Source organism: Xiphophorus maculatus, chromosome 20, assembly GCF_002775205.1.
Source record: "Xiphophorus maculatus strain JP 163 A chromosome 20, X_maculatus-5.0-male, whole genome shotgun sequence".
In the NCBI taxonomy this organism is placed as follows: domain Eukaryota; kingdom Metazoa; phylum Chordata; class Actinopteri; order Cyprinodontiformes; family Poeciliidae; genus Xiphophorus; species Xiphophorus maculatus.
The window spans coordinates 12154253-12175963 of record NC_036462.1 but is presented as its reverse complement, the minus strand read 5'-3'; the positions used below and the strand labels follow the sequence as shown (position 1 = coordinate 12175963).

Below are 21711 nucleotides of genomic sequence, written 5' to 3'. Positions count from 1 at the left end.
TCTAAAAATGACTGAGTTATTATGTGTATTCGTGTCGGCCCATGTGTCATGCCCTTTTAAAAAAAACGAGAAACGGTCCGGGTGACGTCCGCTGCCTGCGCTCTCAGACGCCGCCGCCGCCGCTGGAGGAGAACTCACGAACTGACACTTGCGGAGCGGCGAGAGACAGCGAGCCAGAGACGGTGAGTTGCGCTGCCAAACTTTACTACGTGGTCAAATAAGCGGTCAGATAAGTCGCGACGGAGAGCGCGGCGAGGACGTTTGCAGGAGCGGACACGATAAAGCGAAGTGCGCTACGCTTGTTTCATTTTGTCGGGGGCTAAGAGAGAAGAATTGTCTTCAAGTAAAAACCGGAGTGAGCACTCCCCATTTTAGTCAAGGCCAAGCGGAAGGGCAGGTAACGTTAGCTATCGGTTTATGTCATTTTCTGGGGAAATGTAGAGCATTTCGGTTTGATTAACAACCTCCTATGTTTGGTTGACGTTTGAATTACTAAACGAGCTCGGGCGCCGGACATTTCTGACAGGCTTGGCTGTGTTTTGGTAACACTCAGAGGAAAGGAATGTGTCGGCTGGTTAGCTCGGCTGCTAACGAGCCGCAGCTAACGGTGTGAGCAGCAGTCAGTTAAGCTGGCTAGTTAGCGGCATTTCGCTAACAAGCTTCATAACGGGACTTAGGCTGATTGCTTGCCTCAATCTAGATTGCCCGTAAACAGATGTTGTCCTTAATTACCCAGATTGAAGATTTGTAGTGTTGGGTAGGATTTAGCTGTAAGCAGGCTTACGAGTTAAACAGAATTTGATTAATTTTATGGTTAAATAAATCGACCGATTGGTGTTTTTCGGCGGCCAATGTCGCCGAGCTTGAGGGATTTACAAAGCATATTTGTTTGGTGTCAGCCAACATCTAATTGACTAGCATCACTGGGATAATGGCAGAAAAAATACTTTCACAATGGTACCTGCATCACGTAGATTTCATAAAATATAATGAACTTATAAAGCAAATTTACCAATTTGGATACTCAAAATTAAACGATAGAAATCTAGTTTTTCTTTGATGTAGAAAAGCAAACTTAAGCAGCTTTTCAGATGAATCTAATCTGTAAGCGGTGAAATTATTCTTTGATTGAATTAAATAAGGGAGATCTGATCTGCAGAATCAGCAAATTGGATGCTGTGGACAGACAAAATAATAAGACTTTTACACGTTTTCCTTTATAAGTAATATTTTCTGTCTCATTTCTTAAATGAAAGGTTATTACAGTTAAGAATTATGGTCTTACTGTTTCACAGGTTTCTTTAAAGATTTGCTTAATATTAGGGTTAACTTCCTTTTTGGTAGACCAAAGCCCCCCAGTAGGCAAAACAACATTTAGCTGTCCACAGATGTGCCTGGCTTTTAATTTATTCACTGTGCTCAAGTGAGGTGGTGACTAATTATTGTTTTATAAAGAGACACAAATCTTCCTAATAATAATAACCTAATAGTAAGGAACCAGATGGGATCTGCAGCCTCTTTTTCAAGACGAACCTTGCATGAGAGCAGCACTGTAAGTTGGCTCTAGTGATCAGTTGGTCCACCTCTACTAATCATGTGTTGTCGTTGTGTTGGCTACCGCTCTATGGTGTTGTCAGAGCCACAGATTGCAGGGATTTAGCATGACCTGGAGTGATAAGCATATGCCGGAGCCGTAAGCAAATTAGGTAGAGTCACAGTGAGATAACTCAAGCGCTGCAGCGGCTTTCTCTTGTCCGACCCCACGGTTTGTGTCGGTCTGTTGCTAGGTGTCTTAGCAGCGGCGACAGTAATGTGAAACAGGAAAGGTGTGCACGTTACTGTGAAATTGTAAGCACACAGGCATGTCAGCTGTATCACATATTAGCCTGTAAAGCAGATCTTTCTGGGAAGCGGCCTGTTGGTAGGGGTTGAAACAAGATCCACGATGACTTCCGTGTAAACCTTTAGTGAGAGAAAGTGTAAACTTTTTGCTTCAAAATCTTAGTTTCCCTACATTCTGTATCTCATATCTTTTACGCCAAAGTATATGCCATCTATCTCCCTTCTTATACCTGCCGTCTTGGTCTTGCACAGGAACATTGACTGAGAGTTATTTTAGCTGATAGCTACTTCTTTTCCATCCTTTCAGCATGAAACTTCTTGTGCTTTGGAAAGAGGATGTGGTTACAGGTCAGTGCCCCAGACACTCAGATGCATTCAGTTGACAGTTACAAACCTTTTGTCATAATCATGCCACAGCAAAGTTCTCTGGTGACTAGGTGCTGTTTTGCTCTGAGTCATTCTTACATAGTGGATCTGAAGGAAAAACACAAGTTGCTTTATCACAATATTTTAAATGCATGTGCAGAATGAGTAATTTAGTCCTTCAGTTTTAGGGGGAGATCAGAAACACATTGTTAGTCAGATGTATGTGTTTCCTGAATTTAGATGTTTTATGTGCAAAGATAATCTACCTGAATTTGCCGCTATTTTGAAAGCACAGCATTTCTTCTTTCAGAGCTGCTTTACGTCTGGTGTTAACTGGTGTATTTTATTGGCTTGTAAATTCTCTCCTTCCTGGGGATTTTTATAAGAAAGAACAATGCAAGTAATTAGAGTAAATTAGACACAGAGTTGAGTTAATTTGCTTTAATTCCAATTAAAAGGCTCTGTTACTTATGGACTAACTAGTATAATAAAGCTGAATAGTATTAGAAACTATTGCTGTGGTGATTATATTGGTAAATATTGCAACAATATGAGGTGAAATATTCCTATTTTCACCCTTCTCTTTCTCCTGTGCTTCCATCACTCTGCGACCTTAAGCATTTTGGGAAATGTCGTTTGTGTCTGGCATCTGTTGCTGTGGGACTTTATCCAACTGACTAAATATTACTTTGTCATGCAAAATGCAAGTTCACAACACTTGAATATTGGCCAAAGGATCTCCACTGTCTTTTGTGATATAAATATTGCACACACTCACATTGCACTAATGATATTTTCTCAATCTATATTGTGCACACCTATATTGTTAAAAAACATTATTGGTGACTTTGAGCACTTGTAGAGATGCAGAGATTTCAGGCTTTTTTTGACTGTTATTTTGACCAATCCCCGTATTTCTTCCAAGTATTACAGCACAAAAAACAGAAGAATGTTGTCCGATCACTGATCAGAGTAGATCCATAGGAAAAAAAGACTAACATTTTAAAGTGATGTTTGAAACACTACATTCTTAGATTGCTAAAAATGAATATGTTGGTATTCTGTCAGCTTAATCATAATTCAGTAATTGATCATTTTTGTTCTGTTTAATCCAATTAATTTTGTGTTTTTAGCTCTGTTTGAACCAGCGATGTGAACTGTGGTGTTTGTGGTAGTAACAAGTAACTACGCTCTTCTGTACAGCTGCAGCTACTAAGTCAACCCTGAAAATAATTTTTTTTTCTCATCGGCTATGCCCCTTGTTGTGGCATGTGGGTTACCAGGTTAGCATTTTCACACAGGAGTTGTCTGCAGCGGATGCCTACATTTCCACCATCAGCTCTGTAGAGGAGATGCAGAGGACAGCTGCCACTCATCCCATCCTGCTGAGTCAGTCACACTGACAGCTTCCTTACGGTCTGATGGGCCTCAGTGCACCCGGAAATAGCTGCTCCTGAATGTTAAGAGTTAAGTCACAGAGTCTCCTCCTGAATGTTGTCGAGACTCTTGCTACCAGCGCCACCTAATCCAGTTTCAAACCCTAGATGGACACATACCTTTAGCTCCAGCTGGGTGAGTTGATGCAGTGGCGTCTCGGTGGAGAGCGTTTTCTATGACACGCGGCTTTCCCTCGCTCCTTATTTGCTGGGGTTACTACTAGAGCGGAGGAACGGCTATACTGTGTTTGTTTTGTTGGAGATGACAGTGTGCCATTGAGGTTACTGAAGAGAGAGATTTGGTTTGAAAAGCTGTTGTCCTTAAATGGCTCCGTGTGTGTTTGTGTGTGGTGAGACGGTCCCAGCAGGCAGATGAAAGAGTTGAGCGTTTTGTGTGACGGTTTTCCTGGTATGAATGTTTTTATGCAGATGAAGCTACAGAAGAAGAGCTCTCCAATGGCTTTGTTTCTCTGTGTTGAAGGACGGATTTAACTTAGGTGGGCTCTAGAGAAAAGCTAGATGAATATAAAGTTGAGTTAATTAAGGTATCGCATCACACTTCAAGGTCAGCTACTTGAACGCATTTCCTACTTCACGATCTTTTCCTCTCAGATTAATTTCTGTTCCTAAGCTGCATAATCATGTTCATATCAAAAGTCGAGACGTAGCCTTGGTTTCTCTCTAAACTGTTTTAACACAGAGACAATAGTAACAAGAGGAAGAAGTGGCTTTTGAATCTGACACCCGGGTTACAATTTTTCTTTTTTTTTTTGGTTGTATTTTTTACCAGAGTAAGCATAAAATTATGTATAAGGAATGGTCACATCAATATAAGTTCTTCTTTCAGAAATATTGACTTAACATTTAACAGGGAGCTCTTTATAATCCAGAGTAAAGAGCAACTACAGTCTGTGAGATTTAAGTTCACAGAGAGATTAATCTGTTTGACCCGAGGTTACTTTCCGTTATCTAAACCAAATATTGAGCTACATTTTTACATTGGGAATCATTTCAGTTTGAGTTAAAATCAAAAGTAATCCCAAGACTGAAATAAAATGGAATAGACAGGAGTCAAATTAAATCTCTATATTAGAAGAACATGCATTAATCAGGAATTGGTGGTCAGTCTTCAGTTTTTGTGAAGCTCTTACTTACCAATATATTTCTTTAGCCCATTTTGTTTATCGTTTAATATAATTAATGGCATTCAAAATATTTATTTTTAGCATCACTGCCATGAGTTTGTTAAATATTTATATTGGGAGTGGACAAAGTACCAATCAGGCTTTTTACAACCTTTTTATGATCAATACTGATTTGAGATTTTACCTGAGGTATGATTTTTGGCTTATTTTTTGATCAGAAATAGAAAAAAAGATTTTTTTCATCATCACTCACTTACCTAAACATTTGTGTGATTTCACTGAATTTAAGTAATTTCATCATAGGTTATGTATGCTCTTGGATAATGTATTCATAGACCAAAAATGAAAAAGAACTCCTTATTTTGATTAATTTATTGAACAGGAAATTAAAATTTTATCTGTATTTGACCTCATCAGGCAAAATGCGATGATTGTGATCTCTGGCATGATGATTGGTGCATTGGTTCTACGTGTGTTGCATCCTGTGTATGATAGAGCAGATGTTAAAAAAAGGGGGTTTTACGAATAAAACTCCCCTTTCCATCCACACAAATTATCTCAGTAGTAATATTTTATTTCAAACTGAATGGGTTTGCCAGCTGTGCTTCTGTGCCAGGTTAAGATGCAACCTTTTAAGGATGATGGATTTTAAACAGTTTCTTTGCATTCTTCATTTAAAATTAGCATAGTTAGATTTGCTAATTGTAAACAGTAGTCTCCTTGTGTTATCCCAAAAGAATGTAGATGCCTACCTCAACTCTGAGATTCCTAAAGCCTGCAAGCATTTCCAGATCTTGCATGCTGGATAGCAGAGAGGGGTTAAAAGCTCCAAAGAATAAAGCGGAACAGCTTTGCTATATTTTTTTTTCACCAAATCAACCAAATGATTTGCTGAAGCTGCTTTTCATATCCAGAAACAAAGGCAGTGTAGCGAAATGACCTCTACCTGTTAAAGTCTCTCTCTCTATTGTAGCAGCCTGAATTAGTAGAAAATACAGTCTCCATTTAAATAGATTCTCACATCTCAGAAAAATAGTCCTGTGGTGTCAAGCACCCCATACGACCGATCGCTCAGGCCAAATAGTTATTTCCATTTAAGCACATTCACAGTTTGCAAACCAAGTCCATTCAAACATTAGACTTCACTTTAGTTTCAATTTCAAGGATATTTAAATAAAATAACATGTTTAGTTTAGGTGCACTCTTATGGGGAGCAGGCATCCTCCGTGACAGCCTCTGACGTTGTCGTATTATAATCCGTCACCAAGGAGACCCCTGACATCATCTGTCTTAACAAGGGTCAGTCTGCAGCCTTAAAACAAGAACCGTGACATGCAGATAACTGACAAGTGAATCATAGCCTAAATCTCAGACTGACATTGCCTTTATGACATTTGTAAATGTGACGCTGTGCACACACTTGACTCTGAGCGGGAGAGTTTACATCAAAGAGCAGCAGTGTGTATCTCTGCTCTGTGTATGAAATGCCTGTTTCTCCATCCAGCTGCTCCTCCCTAATTGTTCAAGGAGAACTTCTCTTTATGCATTGAGGATTAGAGAATATGAATTATTCACAGTTCCAGCTTCATATCCCACATGGTCACTGCTTGTGATTGAAGATGGAGGTCCTTAGTCGTTTTTGCCCCCCGCTGGGAATTTAGATGGCGTTTGCTGCAGCAAGAACAGTGTAGGAGGGGATGATCTTTGCTCCAGAATGGGTTATGATTAGCTTTTGATGCAAAAAGGCGTTGATTATAAACTGTGGAAACGTGGCTGTTTTTGAAGCAGGATTTTTAACACAAGCTACTTTCTGATTTTTATAGCAAGTTTTAATGCAGATGACCTGACCTGGTCTGCTTAACTGAGGTTTGTCTCTACATGAGATAACGGTTCTGGGTTTTCAGCACTGTCATTTTTATCTGTAACGAGAGAGCTTTTCCTTGGTGTCTTATTGAATATTCAGCTAATACATTGTTTAAAAAAAAAGAAAAAAAAGAAAGAAAAACATGAAAATGTCTAGTTTTGTGAAAGAGGAATAAACACAAAGTGCAGTCTGCAAATGATAATTTAATAAAGAAAAGGGGAAAAATTTATCCAAACCAGTGTTCAGTGTCTGCTGCCAAACACATTGTGTTGCTGCCAGACCTGAAGCATCACGGAATCACTTGAATATAAGTTTTCTGACAATAGTAAGTTTGTTAAAATACTTCAAGAACCAACACATTGTTCCTTTTGATCTACATACATTCAATAATAGATGTAACAAAGTCAGGTTTGTGTCATGTTAAGTCCTGCTTAAAGTTAACACAGTGGTTAAAAAAAATAATACACAACTATAGTCAAACATGAATGTAGTGTGATTGATGGGGAAGCCCTGCTGGTTTAGGACCTGGGCGACTTGCCTTAATAGTTCAAACCATTCATTCACTTCCTTACAGTAGAATGAGAATGTGAGAACTGATTCATGTCAGCGAGTACAATTCTTAATAGCTCAAAGAACCAAGAATATAGGTTTTGGATTGACCTAGTCAAAGGTTAGACTTAATGGTCAGACTTGAATCTGACCATTAAACAGACCTTTCTTGCTGGAAAACCCTGCTGTTCGGCCAAATTAAAACAATTTCTCTAACAGTGCTCTAAAACTCTTCCACAGCATTGTGAAGGCTCATTGTTGCTTATTACAAAGACTGCTTAGGATAGATGTTTCAGTATACACTAAAACAAGTAAAAACAGTTTTGAAAACAATATTTTCTAGTCTTATTCATGTGTGTCTGATTTATTGAAAACTGTCTTATCTGAAATGCGACAAAAAAGCAATAAGAAAAAATCTTTAAAGGAGCGAATACTTTTTCACAGTGCTGTATAGTGTCGCCCCAACATTTTTAGATTTTTGTAATAAAGTTTAGAATTTTGTAAAAGATTAGGTGTTGGAAAATAACTACTACTATTGTTCTGTTTTTTTTTTTTAAATCTATAGCCACAGCAGATATGAGGAATCAGAAATCCCAGCTTCGCCCAGTTACTGAACCAGGGCTCAGCCTCTCCGTGTCTCTGTAACCAGACTTGTGCTGACCTAGTTGGCTGATTCTCACTCTGCTGTGAGCCAGTGACATCAAGCCAGTCCGTCCCTTAAAGGGGTATTTTGGTGATTTCACAATTTCCTCCAATCTTAGATTCCACTTCCCTCAGCTGGTTTCTTTTAACGCACACGGGAGACAGATGCCATATTATCCTGTCAGTCCAGAAATGTGTAGACGACTAACATTTCTGACAGCAGGGTGTATTTCAGTATGTGAGCGCCAGATGATTGTGTCATTTGGAGGAATATCTGCCTGATCTGTGTGTCATCTCCTCCAAGGATCCCAACCCCCCACCCCCTTTAACTCATATTCACCACAGCTGGTTTGTGTTAGGGAAGGATCACATAGTCTTCACCTCCTCCACCCCGATGCAGCTCCACTTTTGGGTGTTCCCTCCATTGTTTTGTTTCTTTTTGTCCATAACTTCCAGGAATGACTAGAATCTCTGCTCTCGGGAATAGAAAAACTCACAGAACAGATATTTTATGTTGTGTGTGTATAAACCTTCTTCCTTTGTTTAGTTCTCTCCATATTTAACATTTTCTTCTTTTTTGTGTCCCATTTTTGCTTCTCAACTGCAGACTGTTGGGCTCACCAGTGAAGCAATCCCGCCATGCGTGAATACAAGCTAGTGGTTTTAGGCTCTGGAGGTGTGGGCAAGTCCGCTTTGGTAAGTGTGTCCTCCTGGTCTCCTTCCTGTCTATCCAACCTCTAACTCCACTGCAGGGTGCTTCCTTAAAGACTTGCTAATAAAACAGCAAGCTATTTTGACTGACTTTTAAAAGAGTGTGGTGGAGATCCTGTATGGCTAAAAGGAAAATTACATTTTGCTTTTCTTTCTTGTTTTCTGACTTTATTTGCATACATTTAAGTGTCTTGTTGACTGAAATAAAACAGCTAGGCTTATCTTAAACTTTATTTGGATCTACATAAAGCTAACTGAACACAGTTTCCCTCCATGTTTTTTGAGAACATCCATGTCTGTAAAATGTCGTGTGCCCTGCTTAGCTAGCTTCAACCAGGTGTCAGTAGGGTTAATCCTCTGAACTGCCTGGATTAGGATGCTAACAGGTGAACCTGGTTAACTCGAGGATGTCAACCTTCCTCAAAGGACCAGGTTTAGTCTTTATATATACATGTTGGTAAAGCTAACACACCTGTAATTTGATTGTTTCTCTGAAAATATCATGATTCAAGCAACTCCCACATTCAGGAGCTCCTTCCAGCCGTCCTATGGAGTTGTGATAACATACTGATTTGACTTTGTTTTTGTGTCTTCTCTTAACAGACAGTTCAGTTTGTACAGGGAATCTTTGTGGAAAAATATGACCCTACAATAGAAGACTCGTACAGAAAGGTGAGTCTCCTGAGGAGCTTAGGTTGGGCTGATTGTTTGCATCTGTTCTGCAGGTTCACATCACCATGATGTGATGCCTCCTCTGTTTCTTTGATGGCCTTTAGTGGCATGTTTTCAGCCCTCTTTGAGTTGATGAACTGTATGCATGTTTAAACAGTGAATGCACTAAGTGATCCCAAATGAAGCTTACACTGTTGCTATGTTTTCTGTTACCACAGCAAGTGGAGGTAGACGGGCAGCAATGTATGCTTGAAATTCTCGACACAGCCGGCACAGTAAGTTGACTTTCTTCCAATCAACAACCATCTCTGCTTTAAGTACTGAAACAATTTATTGAACATGTCACTGAAAGTAATTAAAAAGATACATTTGTACAGAACTTTAACTTTAAAGGAAGGTTTTGCTAGACTGTGGATTTGTAAAAAATGCTAGACCAGAGAAAATTATGTCAGATATTTTAATGAACATCTAGAATACAAATGGTTGTTGGACTGCTTTAGGCAAACAACCCTCAACTTTTAGTAGTCCAATAAATCTTAATACTGGTGTGTACAGACACCGGACTGTTCTGAAGATGAACATCTGGCTGAGTGGTTTCTAATTTGAAGTCTGTATTTACTCAACAAGAACCAAGAAATTGTACTCTCTTTTAGATCTCCTCTAGTTTGGGAGTTCTTACATTTTACTCTTGATACACATTCTTAACTGAAAAGTTGTTACATATAAATTCCTTTGACCATTGAATACTGAGAACTTTAAAATTGCATATCGTTTAATCTGACAAACAGTCCATAAACCAAAGATTTCATTTATCACAAAACTTTTAAACTAGGCACATCTGTTCAACTAAGAAATGTTATTTAGTTTAGTTTTTTCTGCTTTTAAATATGCATAAAATGGAACTGGCAGAGAATTACATTTTGTGTAAAGATCCAGAGCAGGTCATTCAAATCTGACTTTGGTCTTGTCAAGAAAATGTTAACACATGTGAACTGTATTTCGAGTGACTCCTGATAAATTCTGTGTTTTGAGCTCATGGCCTTTCTTTCTTTGCTTTTTTTCCCCTTTTCCTCATACAGGAACAGTTCACAGCAATGAGGGACTTGTACATGAAAAACGGCCAAGGCTTTGCTCTGGTATATTCCATCACAGCACAGTCTACCTTCAATGACCTCCAAGACCTGAGAGAACAAATTCTACGAGTAAAGGACACAGAGGATGTGAGTATATCGCAAGCTTGCACTGATTCTTACATGAACTCTCCCAGTTTCTCTAGTATTACATCTCAAGTGTCCCAGGTCCCCAGGGTCGGCTGCACAGACGGTTCTATTTATAGTTGGATGAGTTGGACAGTGTTTAACAAAGAGCAAAAATGCTAATGGTCACTAAAGGGAAAGTCCTGAAAAAGTTTATTTCTGTCTCCCATAGCTATTCTTCCTCCTCACTTTGCCATATAGTGTTCTGTGTTCATTTGCTTTCAAGCCTCCCCCATAGCTTGGGTGTGTAACCGAGAGGAGAAAAAAACCCAAAACAAAGATATTTTGTAATTATTTTTCTAATTTTTTGTTTGTCAGCAGAACATTTCCATCTCTCAGTATATCTGGCAAATTTCGAGGCGGTTGCAGTGAGTAAGCCCTCCGTCCCCTTTCTGGTGGAGCAGATAATGCGTCAGCAGGATCTAAGATGCCCTTTTTTGGCGATCTCTGGAGGGAACGAATGTTACCATAACCCCCTTTCTTGCTCTCTCCCCATTCTCTCTATCCGTCTCTCCCTTGACCCATCTATAGCCCAAGCTTTGCACCTTTTGTTGCTCCTGTCTCTTCTACATCTCTGCCAGAGTTCTTTGTGTTTTCACATTTTATTTTAATTTTCTACATTCTCCCTTTAGCCTATTACTTGTTATTCTCCCTCCCCCTTTTTCCCTGTGGTCATACTGTGGTTTGGCACTCTGGGTGATTGAACTGTTAGAGATGATGTGCCGAGAAAGCCCCATCTCATCAGAATCACACAGGATTGTGAGGCTGTGGTGCTTCATTAGTAGTTTGTGGTTTTAGAAAGAAGGCTAGCCTCGGGCTAACAGATGGATCACAGGATTGGTGGCTCCTCAACTCACAGGAAAGCAGTTCAACATCTTATTTCTGGTAATATAAACTCCTCCAGTTTCAGACTTATCTAAGTGGTTTGGCCACTCATATCAAAGGTGATTTAAGCTTTTACCTATGATAGCTGTGACATCTGTTTATCACCAGTTAGGAATGCATGACCAAAGGAAATGTTCAGCATATTTTCTTGTAATCACCCCCAAAAAGTCAGGATTATTCTCATTTAGACAAAGCTTCTATGCTGTTCCAGAGTGAAGGCAAAGTATGTGGTTGCTGCAGCAGCTGTTCTTATTTTCAGCTCCGCCACGCACCATTTACTTCAAAGATGGCAAAAATGTACACATACGTTTATTGCCAAGCTCAAATAAGAGTTTTTTACAAATGTGCCTTGAACAAAGCGAGGTTGCATTCCTCCTCTGTAGCAGAGCTAATTCAACAGAAGTGAAAAATGAAGTGAGCGGTCACCAGCGTGATAAAAGCTGGCTTCTTTCTACTTCCTTTCGCAGCTGTTATGTAAGAGAGGTCTTATGACTTCTCCAGGCCATCTCCAGATCTGCTTGTGTGACTTCTAACTCAATACTTGTGACTCGTTGCAGCCCAGTGTTTAGCATGCCATTCTCTGTTAGACAGGACCTGTCTCTAGCATGTTGACGGCATCTGAACAGATTTTCTGTGGCTTTTGTGAATTCTTCAATTAGTCTAATGTGGGCTTCTGTTCTGCTGATGCTAGACATTTTCTTTCCCCTTTTCTGCAAACCTCCATCCCTTCCACGCAGTTTCGTTTTAATCCCTCTTGGGAGGGCATACCTCTGGTTCTCTCAGGACCCAGGGGGAAATGTTGCTCAGCAATCCAGCGTGAGGGCTTGTTTGGATATCAAGCATCAAGGAGCAACCTCTGCACGGTTAATCTAAACATCTAGGCTTCCTGTCGCCTGCTCAGAATAGTTAGAAAGGAAGAGTATAAATTAATTGCCTAGTTTTACATTGTCATGTGATGCATCTCGGTGTAGAAATTGGGGAACTTCTCAACTTCATGTTAAGATGCTAACCTGTTTTTTATAAATCTCCTCCAAACATGTCTGTGTGCTATTTCTACACCAGAAGAAAGTAGTCATGGCAGGATTTCCCAGGCTGATTATTTTTTTTCTATGTATCAACCAGAAATAGATTTCCTCAGCTGATTTTATTGGCGCCTCATGTGCTGCTGATTGTTTGCGAAACTGGAGCACAAACAGAAATATCCTGTGAACTGTGTAACAGAAGCTGATGTCTTTTCCCAAACCCAAAGGATGAATGTTTTTCTGCTCACACAGTGGTACCATTGGTGCTTTAATCAAAGTTTAACATAGGAAAAAAATCAGACAAAATATTCCTACACTATCCCATAGTTCCAGAGAGCAGCTGGAGCATGGAATCCAGCTGAAGTGTTTGAAAGCATTCAGGAAGGAAAGCGATGTTATCCCTGCTGGGCGGAGCTGCCTCGGCTTCCTCCGGGCCTGCGTTCTCCCTAGATAGCCAGTCAGGAAACATCAGGCAGGATGAGACGCATCCCGACTCCCGCACTGTTCCCAGTATCTGCCTGTAATGTTTGCTCTTCCTTTCCAACTTTTTTTTTTTAGTTCTTGCAAGCACATTTAAATGTAAAAAGAAGGAAAGGTTGCTCATCTGGGAGATTCCACATTCAGCTGAATTTCTTAGCATTTTTCCTCAGAGAAACAAAACTAAAAGCAATTACGGTAGTAGCCTAAAAACGTTTTTGAACTTTATGAAGTTGCTTTTGCTAATGACTTATTGGCTTTCTCTTTATTTGATTCTGAATCAGAGAAGAAAAGTTGTGAAAATGTAAAATTTATACTTTTGTGATAGTTTTATTTTTTATTTTTAACAAATATACCTGTCAACATCCATATTAGAGGCTTCAAAAGTTCCAAAAACTTTCTATAATACAATTTGTACAGTTTATTTTAATGAGAGCAGGGAACATGCCAAAAACAGCAGTCTTCTCCATCTTTATGCATTGCTCCCCTCACCCACCCATTGCTAAGCTGGCTTTTCATACAGACACTAATTTGTGTAGTTTTGTTCAGCAGTGATAAAAGAAAACCATTAATTTCAAATAATAATAATGACTTTCTGCCGATTTTGCTCTTTTTTTAGTTGTGACAAAAGGCTTTAGATTGCTTCTCACTGAATTAGAACTAACACTAGTAAAGTGTTAGATATATTTGTGGTCGGCCTTCATATCGACCTTATCAAGTTGTGTTCTAACGTGCTTCGAGTCTTGTAAAGCACATTCTTTCCATTTTGGATCCTGTATCGAACCTCTTCTTCCCCCAAGATACATTTATAAATAAAGCTGTGATGTGAGTGAATTTATATTATTCATGATGTAGTGCAGTTGTCCTTGCAGAACAAGAACCTTGGGTCATATTTTCAGATCAACAGGTTGTCATTAAAAATGCATAAATATTGCCAATAAATCTCAAACCGGGCTGTTGAAGGACGGACTTGAACAGAATAAATGGAGAAAAAGAAGCAGCTCTCCAGACAGAATGAGATGTTAAGAATAAAGTAACTTAAAAATCTCTAAGCCTATTGATAACACAATTTAATGGGCATTGTCGTCTCTCTCCTAGGTGCCGATGATTCTTGTAGGGAACAAGTGCGACTTGGAAGACGAACGCGTTGTGGGGAAGGAGCAGGGCCAGAACCTGGCCAGACAGTGGAACAACTGTGCCTTTTTAGAGTCCTCTGCTAAGTCAAAGATCAACGTCCTTGATGTGAGTACACAAAAACAAAGAACTGAGCACTGCAAACATTTCCTAGTGGCACACATTTTCCAAAATGTTGTAGTTATTGCTTAGGGATTTGCAAAAAATATTGTCAATGCTTACAGATTTTATTGCTGTAGCTGTTCACTAGAAATAAACCAATTTCAATTTGAAAGGTCTATGTTTGACTACAGACTAAGTCCTATGTTTAGTCATCATATATGTACTCAAACATTTGTGATGTTAATTAATCTTGGCTAAAAAACCGTTTGCTTGTATTTTCTATTTTTGTCATGAGAAACTATTACATATGTACCTCAGTAAATCAGAATATCAACAATTTACCTTTTTATTTTAGTTAGGTTACTTTATTTATACCAAAGTCTGTTAGTGATGCAATTAAAAAAGTGACATTCATTATATTACAGCTTGTATACTTCAAGCGATTAGAAAGCAAGGTCATGTCATGGCCCATGTAGTCAGACTGCTGACTTGCCAGTTGTTGAGCAGACAGTTATTGGCTCTCCCCACAAGGAGGGCAAGCTACTAAAGGTCATTAATAAAGCAGCTGGCAGTTGGGTTAAAAATACTGGTAGAAAGTTGAGTGGAAGGAAAAGTGTACTACAAAAAAAGTGGTGACAACCTTGCATGGTTTGAAACTGATTCACAAAGCATGGTCTTTATAGTGATGCACCTGTAAGGATTGTCTGTGATGGATGTAATATCAGTTATTATAAATATTAAAACACAGATCAAGACCTTGCAATCAAATTTTTGCTTTGCTTGTCTCGTTTTACAATAAACAGTCATCTAAAGAAAGCCTACCTTGACTTCAGCAGTTAGAAAGCTGTTTGTGAAGGAATCAGTTTGCCCAGCTGCTGTGTGGGCTGACGGATAGTTGTGGACTTTCTGTTCAGACAACAGTGTGGCAGCATTAGCACAACAATTCCTTTGTTGCTGTAGTTGTGCTGAGATCTGTGGAATATGCACATTGTATAGGTTTTTCTGCTTCAGGAGTCTGTCCAACATCAGATCACCTCTTAAATCACTATATAATAATCAGAAAGATGCTGAAGATTTTATTTTGTTGTCATAAGCACCCATGATTTTAAAATCTGACTCAATGTTTCTGATCTTAACAAAGCTTCAATGATTATTTCATTTTATGTTTTAATAATGAAGCTTCATGTCATGCCTTAAACGTACAGCGGTTTCCCAGGATTGCTCTGACTGATGGAGATGTTTACCAATGGAACCAATCTTATTTTTACTTGTTTTTGTTTTTTTTTCTCTTTCAGATCTTCTATGACCTGGTCAGACAGATAAATAGGAAAACACCCGTGGAAAAGAAGAAGGCAAAAAAGAAATCCAACTGTGTCCTGCTTTAAAGCCCTCCTCGGCCCCTGCAGCAGGTCTGAGCCAGGTGAGTGGGCGTGGGAGTGTGTGTGTGTGTGTGTGTGTACAATCAGAAGATGCCTTTTTTTCTTTTACTTAAAATCTTAACAATGTTGTGATTCATAGTCAAATATGTGAAGTTAAATATAGTTCCATGGTTCAGATCATCCTCTACTATCACATGATTGCTGATTGCATCAGTTCTAGTTAATCATTCATCATTGTGTCTTTGAGGTTTCTGTGCTGCAACTAACTCAATTTAAATTAATTTGAATTGCACAAATGAGTTGTGTAAACGGCAACCGCTCCTTCTCAATGTTTGGACACAAATTTAATAGAGATCATAGAGTGATCGCCTCCTGTTGGTAGCAGAGAGTACAACAAAGGCTTAATGTGTCAAATGTATATGCTTTTCTAAAAAACAAAATCAACAGATGCAAATGAACAGACGAGTTGTCAACAGCACCTGTTCTTTGACTCCTTGGTGATTTATTTATTTTTTAACCAGTCTTCTTATAGTCATGAGCTTGTTTTGTGATAAAATGTGGGTTAATAATAGTTGTCCCCTCTGAACAGAACAGTTTTTCTGACAACAAAACTGCTAATCCTCAGTGATTTATTCTCTGACGCGTTTGCCTTTAAACGTCTGCATTTCTCACGCTTCAGTTTCTCAGTAAATATTTTCAAACCTTGGGTCATTCCTTTTCAAATGTGTAAAAAATAAAAAAGCTTTCATTAGCATTTACTTTTCTGTTGAAACATTGAGTCAGAGTAAGTTTGCTTATTTTAAAATACAAACCTCAGCAGACTGCAGCAGCCGGTCATGTTAAAGGAAATCCTGATCAGTCATCATGTCATTTCACAGAAAATATGAACCAGATTGACTGGCAGATTTTATTTTTTCTGTCTGGCCGGATGTGAATAAATGTGGAAGTAAGAAATCAAGCAATGTGAATTAATAGGCCTTCTTACTTTCGTTTATCACTTTTGTTTTTATAATGAAACTTTCTTTCCACATACAAAAAACAGAAGTTGTTTTGCGTATTTTAAGGCTTCTACATCTGTAAGTGATCTTAAACAGGTTCATTAAAGTGTACTTGCATTAAAAGGATTTTCTTCTGTATCTGATAACTTGTAAATAAAGGTCTTCACTCAGTAAATGCTCAATCTTTGCATTACTAATAATACCAATGAAATGTCTGCTTGTTTTGCCTTTTAAATTGCAGAAATGTTGACCAGTTTAGACCTAAATTGGAATCAACACACCATAAAATCTAACCTATTTATTTTGTCTTGTATATTTTGAGCATGATTTAAATGCATGCTTTGTAATTTTTAAGAAATGGTTTAGATTTTTTTAGTTCTATGTTGTGTGGGAAAACATAAAAAAATATGTTTTCCATGTTTAATTTTAAATTTAACCAAGAAGTTCTCAATAAAACTCATTAGTTGCTATTTTGTAAGTCACAGTAGGAATGTTTCCACTCCAGTGTAGAAGGTTTTCTTCAGCCAGTGCTGTTACCTTTAATCTTTTGAAGGACTCTTTTGTGTGGTTTGATGTGGACCAGCCTCATTTGGATGTAACAGAGTTGGGGCCTCAGTGGTTGCAAATACTGGTGGCAGTGAAGCATGATGGGTTCAACATTCTTAGAACAAATTATGTTGAATGTTGTTTCATTTAAATCTTTGTTCATGGCCTAAACATTTCTTGTTTAAATTGTAGTCTTTAGCCAATAGCATAACGGTGTCAGATTTAAGGAACTAAAATAGAGGTGTTAACGTGAACGAACATACAATTTTAGCCCAGCGATTTTTGAATGAGTTAGATGGGCTTAATTTGTGAAGTTGAAAGTAACAATATTTTTGTTTTGATGCTTCTTAACTTATGTTTGTAGTTTATACTGAAGCCCTTTGAGACTTCTGCTCACTTGGCACTAAAGTGTTCACTTTAATGAGAGTAACAAGTTCAGAGAGTAAAACGGCTATTAAACTGCCTCTTAACTTGTCACAGATGTTTGTCGGAAAAATGCTTTTGTATCTGTTTGAAATTGGCACGAGAACGTTTTTGGCTTAAACTCATCTTATTAAAATGCCAGAGAAAGCTCTGGAGTGTCTAGAGTTTTCTCCGTTTTTAAGCTAAACGTATCTGTTCTGCCTACCCCAAACCCAAACCCCATCTCCTTTACCTGTTATGGTGGACTACCAGTTAGTCTCACACATTGCCCTAACAATTACTGGGTCAACTTACTGTCCAGCAAAATTCGGTTTTGTGACAGGCTTGGAGGTATCCACAATTTAGAAAGCCAAGAGGCTTTAGCATTGGGATAGGCAACCAATCTCATAGTTTGGCTAATTAACCAGAAAATCTGGAAAACTTATGCTTTGTGCGACAGTTATGTGTCTTGGAAAAACTAGTATTAATCCCATATTTTCATTTTGTCTTTCACCCCTCTGTACATCAGTTTAATTTTTTTAAATGTGTTCTCTGCATTTTTATCTTACTACTTGTGACTAATGTAGAATTTAATACTAGATTTTTTAAATGTGCTTTTTAAGGAACATTTTGAGCTGAAAAAATGTTTTGTGAATCAGTCTTACTAGTGCATGAAAAAACATGGCTCATCAAAGACACTACAATATCAAATGCATAGCTGGATAACTCTTAAACATTATTAAATTACAGCTGCATATCTATCATAACAACCCCAGACAGATATACAATATCATTAGAGAAGAAAACAACAAAAACTGGTTTTAGCAGAGCAGAAATATGAAGTTCCAACTTTCTCCTTATGTACTATATTTACAGAGTGACATATTTTTTGTGGAATTATTTACTAACATGATGCTAAATGTTTATTCCACAAAATATTTAGCCAAAAATCATATCTTGCTAATTCTAAAACGCATAAGAAAATCTCAGAATCACACAATAAACCGCTGTAACTTGTTGCATTGTATCTATGATTAAAGCTGTGGTTTAAATAAAAGCAATGTCAAATTGGAGAAGTAAGAATTAAAAATAGTTAGTTTCATTGTCATGGCTTTTTGTTAGATATTACAAGTTTTGTTTTGTGCTTCCTAGAACACCGGACTTTTTTCACTGTTCTACATGTGAACCCCCTTAGAGAGTTTTATAATCTGTTTACACAGTTAGCTCAGTGTTGTCAGAGGAAAACCTCAATGTTGGCAGATCAACAAACCTCAGCCGAGTGTTTTTACATCTGCTTTCTCCAGCTACCGTAGCTTTCAGAATGTGGGAGTAAATCTTTATCATCTCTGATAAAACTGGATGGTTTTTTTTTAACGAACAGCTATCATTGTAGTCACCCCAGACATTGGGCACACGGCACCCCCCACTGAGTTCCTCGTCTGTATCCATCTGTTTTGGTCAGTTGGAAGTCCACAGTGTTTGAGAATGGGGCCTCAGTTGGTTTCCCCCCCTGGGCGATGTCTGCACCCCCATCCGGCACGGCTCGCATACTGGTCAACCCAGTGAACCAGCACTAATGGGATTTTAGGTTCGCTGTTCCACTCTTCACAATGCAGTGCAATCGATAGAGAGGTTACAGTGGCAGCCGCAGAGAAAAAGCAGAGTTAATGAAACTTTTCACTTTTGTGGCTTTGCTGACTTTATTTGCTCTGAACCACGGGTTGCATTCACTGAGAAACTCGGTGGCAAATTGATTTACTTCTTTCAGTGGTGCTAGTTGGACTTTTGCTTCGCTAAAACTGCATATCTTCCAAATCTGGACATACCCTTAATCTTTCTGAGAGGAAACTATTGGAGGCCTTTTTCTTTAGGCTAATTTTAATATCTAGGAGTTATTTGCCTTTTTTTTTTAACACTGTGGTGCCTGTTTTGTGATTTTGAGTAAAAAAAGCTTAAAAAGCTTGAGTAAAAGCTTGCATTTAATTAAATGCAAGACTATCTAGTCTTTTACACACTGAGATGATTTAAATAAACTACCCCACCAGAGAAACACTTCAAAGGATGTAGATAATTTTGATTCAATTTTTTTATATTGTAAGAAAATGAATGTCAGAACAGCAATATCTCCCGATAAAAGTTCTAGTCCAGCATCTAAAGCAGCCCTCTATGAATATCAACTGGTATCACCTTTAGTTTTAAACCACATCAGCTGGTCAAAAGTTTAAAAACAGAATAGAAACTGTTTCTACTTGCTTCCTATTGCATTACAAAGTAGAGCATCTGCAGTTTGTCATCTGAAAAAATGCCCCGCTCCTGGTCATAAACAACCAGTCAGAGCCTGGAGGAAGGTCTTAGTGCTGTCAATCAACCTTGTGTATGTGATGCTAAATATGCTAATGGCAGAGAACAAATTATTGTTGCAGAAAAACTGCTTATTTTGGTTATTGGTGGCTATGCTAGCTAGGCTGAACATTTGTAACAGGCTCTGGTGAGGAACTAGTTGTAGCATAGCAGAGAGAAAGGGGAGGGTGTGAGCAGCATGTACACAAATGTGACCAACTGTGCTAAGACCCTCCTCCTGCCTCTGATTGATTGTTTGTGACCGAGCGGTATAATTCTGCAGATGGCAGTTGGACCACAGCAAGGAGACTGAGGTGCTCTATTACGTCTTGTATTACACAACATAGTGACAGTTTTAAGAAATATGCAGTAAAAAATATTTTGTAAAAGTTACATAATGCAGCTTCATCGGAGTTGATGGGTTTCCTTGCGTACGCCATTGTTTATTTGATCACCTCTGGCTAGATGCGATGCTATACTCCGACATAAGGAACAAATATTTAGTGACATCATATTTGGGTCTAAATAACTGATTTCTTTATCGTAGCAACTTTTTGGGTTTAGAAAATATTTTTTTCTGAACAATAGTGCTAAAATTCAGACTTGAAAATTGAAATTGAAGAGAAAATTCTCATCTTGTATCAAAATGTACATAATGTCCAACACTCCTATTAAATAGCTGATTGTGCATGTAGATGTAATGTCATTTAACGGCCATCAGAGGGCACCAACAGGTTGGAGTTTTTGTTGTCATTCATGATGGATGCTGTCTTGCAGAAATGCTGTAATGAAGAACTGTTGCCCTGATTGGAACGTGCCAGCATTCCAACAGCCCCGCCCCAGACCCCCTTCCTCCATCAGCCATAAACGGTGAATCAGCTGACTGAACTGCTCCTATCAAAGCCAAGGATGACCTACAAGAGAGTAAAGAGAAAGACAGTTAGAGAGGGGGAGAGAAGAAAGAAGACTCTTGTCTCTCGACTGTGAGGACATCCCTTTGTGTCTCAGTGTGAACCCTGAACGGACAGCCTCCACTTCTGCATCAAACAGAGCCACAAACTGATGATGATGTAAAAACGCAGCAGAACCTCTGAAAGTTAATGGAAAAAAAAAAAGCAAAGTGTCCATGAGCCCCTTATTTTCATTTCTGAAAATGACAGTTGTTGAGAAGAAAGTCAAAGTTAGTATTTGGATTCAGTATTTTTCATCTTATTTTCAATATCAATATTGTATTTGAAAGACATGGAAGATGATCTCTTTAGTTGTATGATTATAAATATTCTTCAGAAACAAGCATGAAAAAAATGCATCAGTTATTACGTGTAGATGTTCAAGTGAAATCAAGTGGAAAAGTGAGAATTTTTTTATAGCCATACACCTATTCTCCATGCCTGTCATGTTGGTGATACTAGATCAAGGTCCATAATATGTATTATTATTTTTTAATATAATTTTTTTTCTTTGTTCGCCCTGTTGTTCATGGACTTCTCTTCTGCAAATATCTCTCTCTGATGTGACTTAATTTTATACTCTGTCACTGGGATTTCATAGCTCCCATAATATATTCTGATGCCATTTTTTTTGCATAATAATGCGCCAGAAAAATGGGTCTTTTATAGAAGAAATATGGGAAAAATAAGAATTGATTTCTATGTCTCTTGAAGCTGAAATATATTATACTAAACCAACTCTAATGCTTCTGTGTTTTTCTGTCGACAATGTTCCAGCTTTTATGGATTATTAAAATACATTTTAGTACATTTTCATTATACTGGTCAATGTATTTTTGTGAATTAAACTTTTATTCCAAGACCATTTGATTTATTTAAGAGAAGTGGGATTAAGTGTGTCTGAAGTTGGCCAGAAGAGATGGGTGAAATATGAGGGTTCTTTGTTGGTTTTAGTAAATTACTGTATTGATTGCACACAGGAAACTGAAATTA

The 21711-nt window shown here is 38.3% G+C and overlaps 1 protein-coding gene across 3 annotated transcripts; it reads left to right on the top strand.

Moving 5' to 3' along the window:
• Nucleotides 1-81: 81 nt before the first annotated feature.
• LOC102235995 (ras-related protein Rap-1A) lies at nt 82-21457 on the top strand. 3 transcript variants are annotated; one of them, XM_005805253.3, is made up of 8 exons: nt 82-182; nt 8452-8540; nt 9159-9227; nt 9446-9502; nt 10307-10447; nt 13966-14109; nt 15399-15523; nt 20546-21457. In XM_005805253.3, exons 2-7 carry the CDS (start codon nt 8484-8486, stop codon nt 15486-15488), a joined length of 558 nt encoding a protein of 185 aa, XP_005805310.1. In that variant the 5' UTR covers nt 82-182; nt 8452-8483; the 3' UTR covers nt 15489-15523; nt 20546-21457. The 3 variants fall into 3 exon arrangements, with proteins under 3 accessions (XP_005805310.1, XP_014326584.1, XP_023181079.1); XM_014471098.2 differs by lacking the exon at nt 82-182 and adding an exon at nt 218-397; XM_023325311.1 differs by lacking the exon at nt 82-182 and adding an exon at nt 3762-3780.
• The last annotated feature ends 254 nt before the right edge of the window (nt 21458-21711 follow it).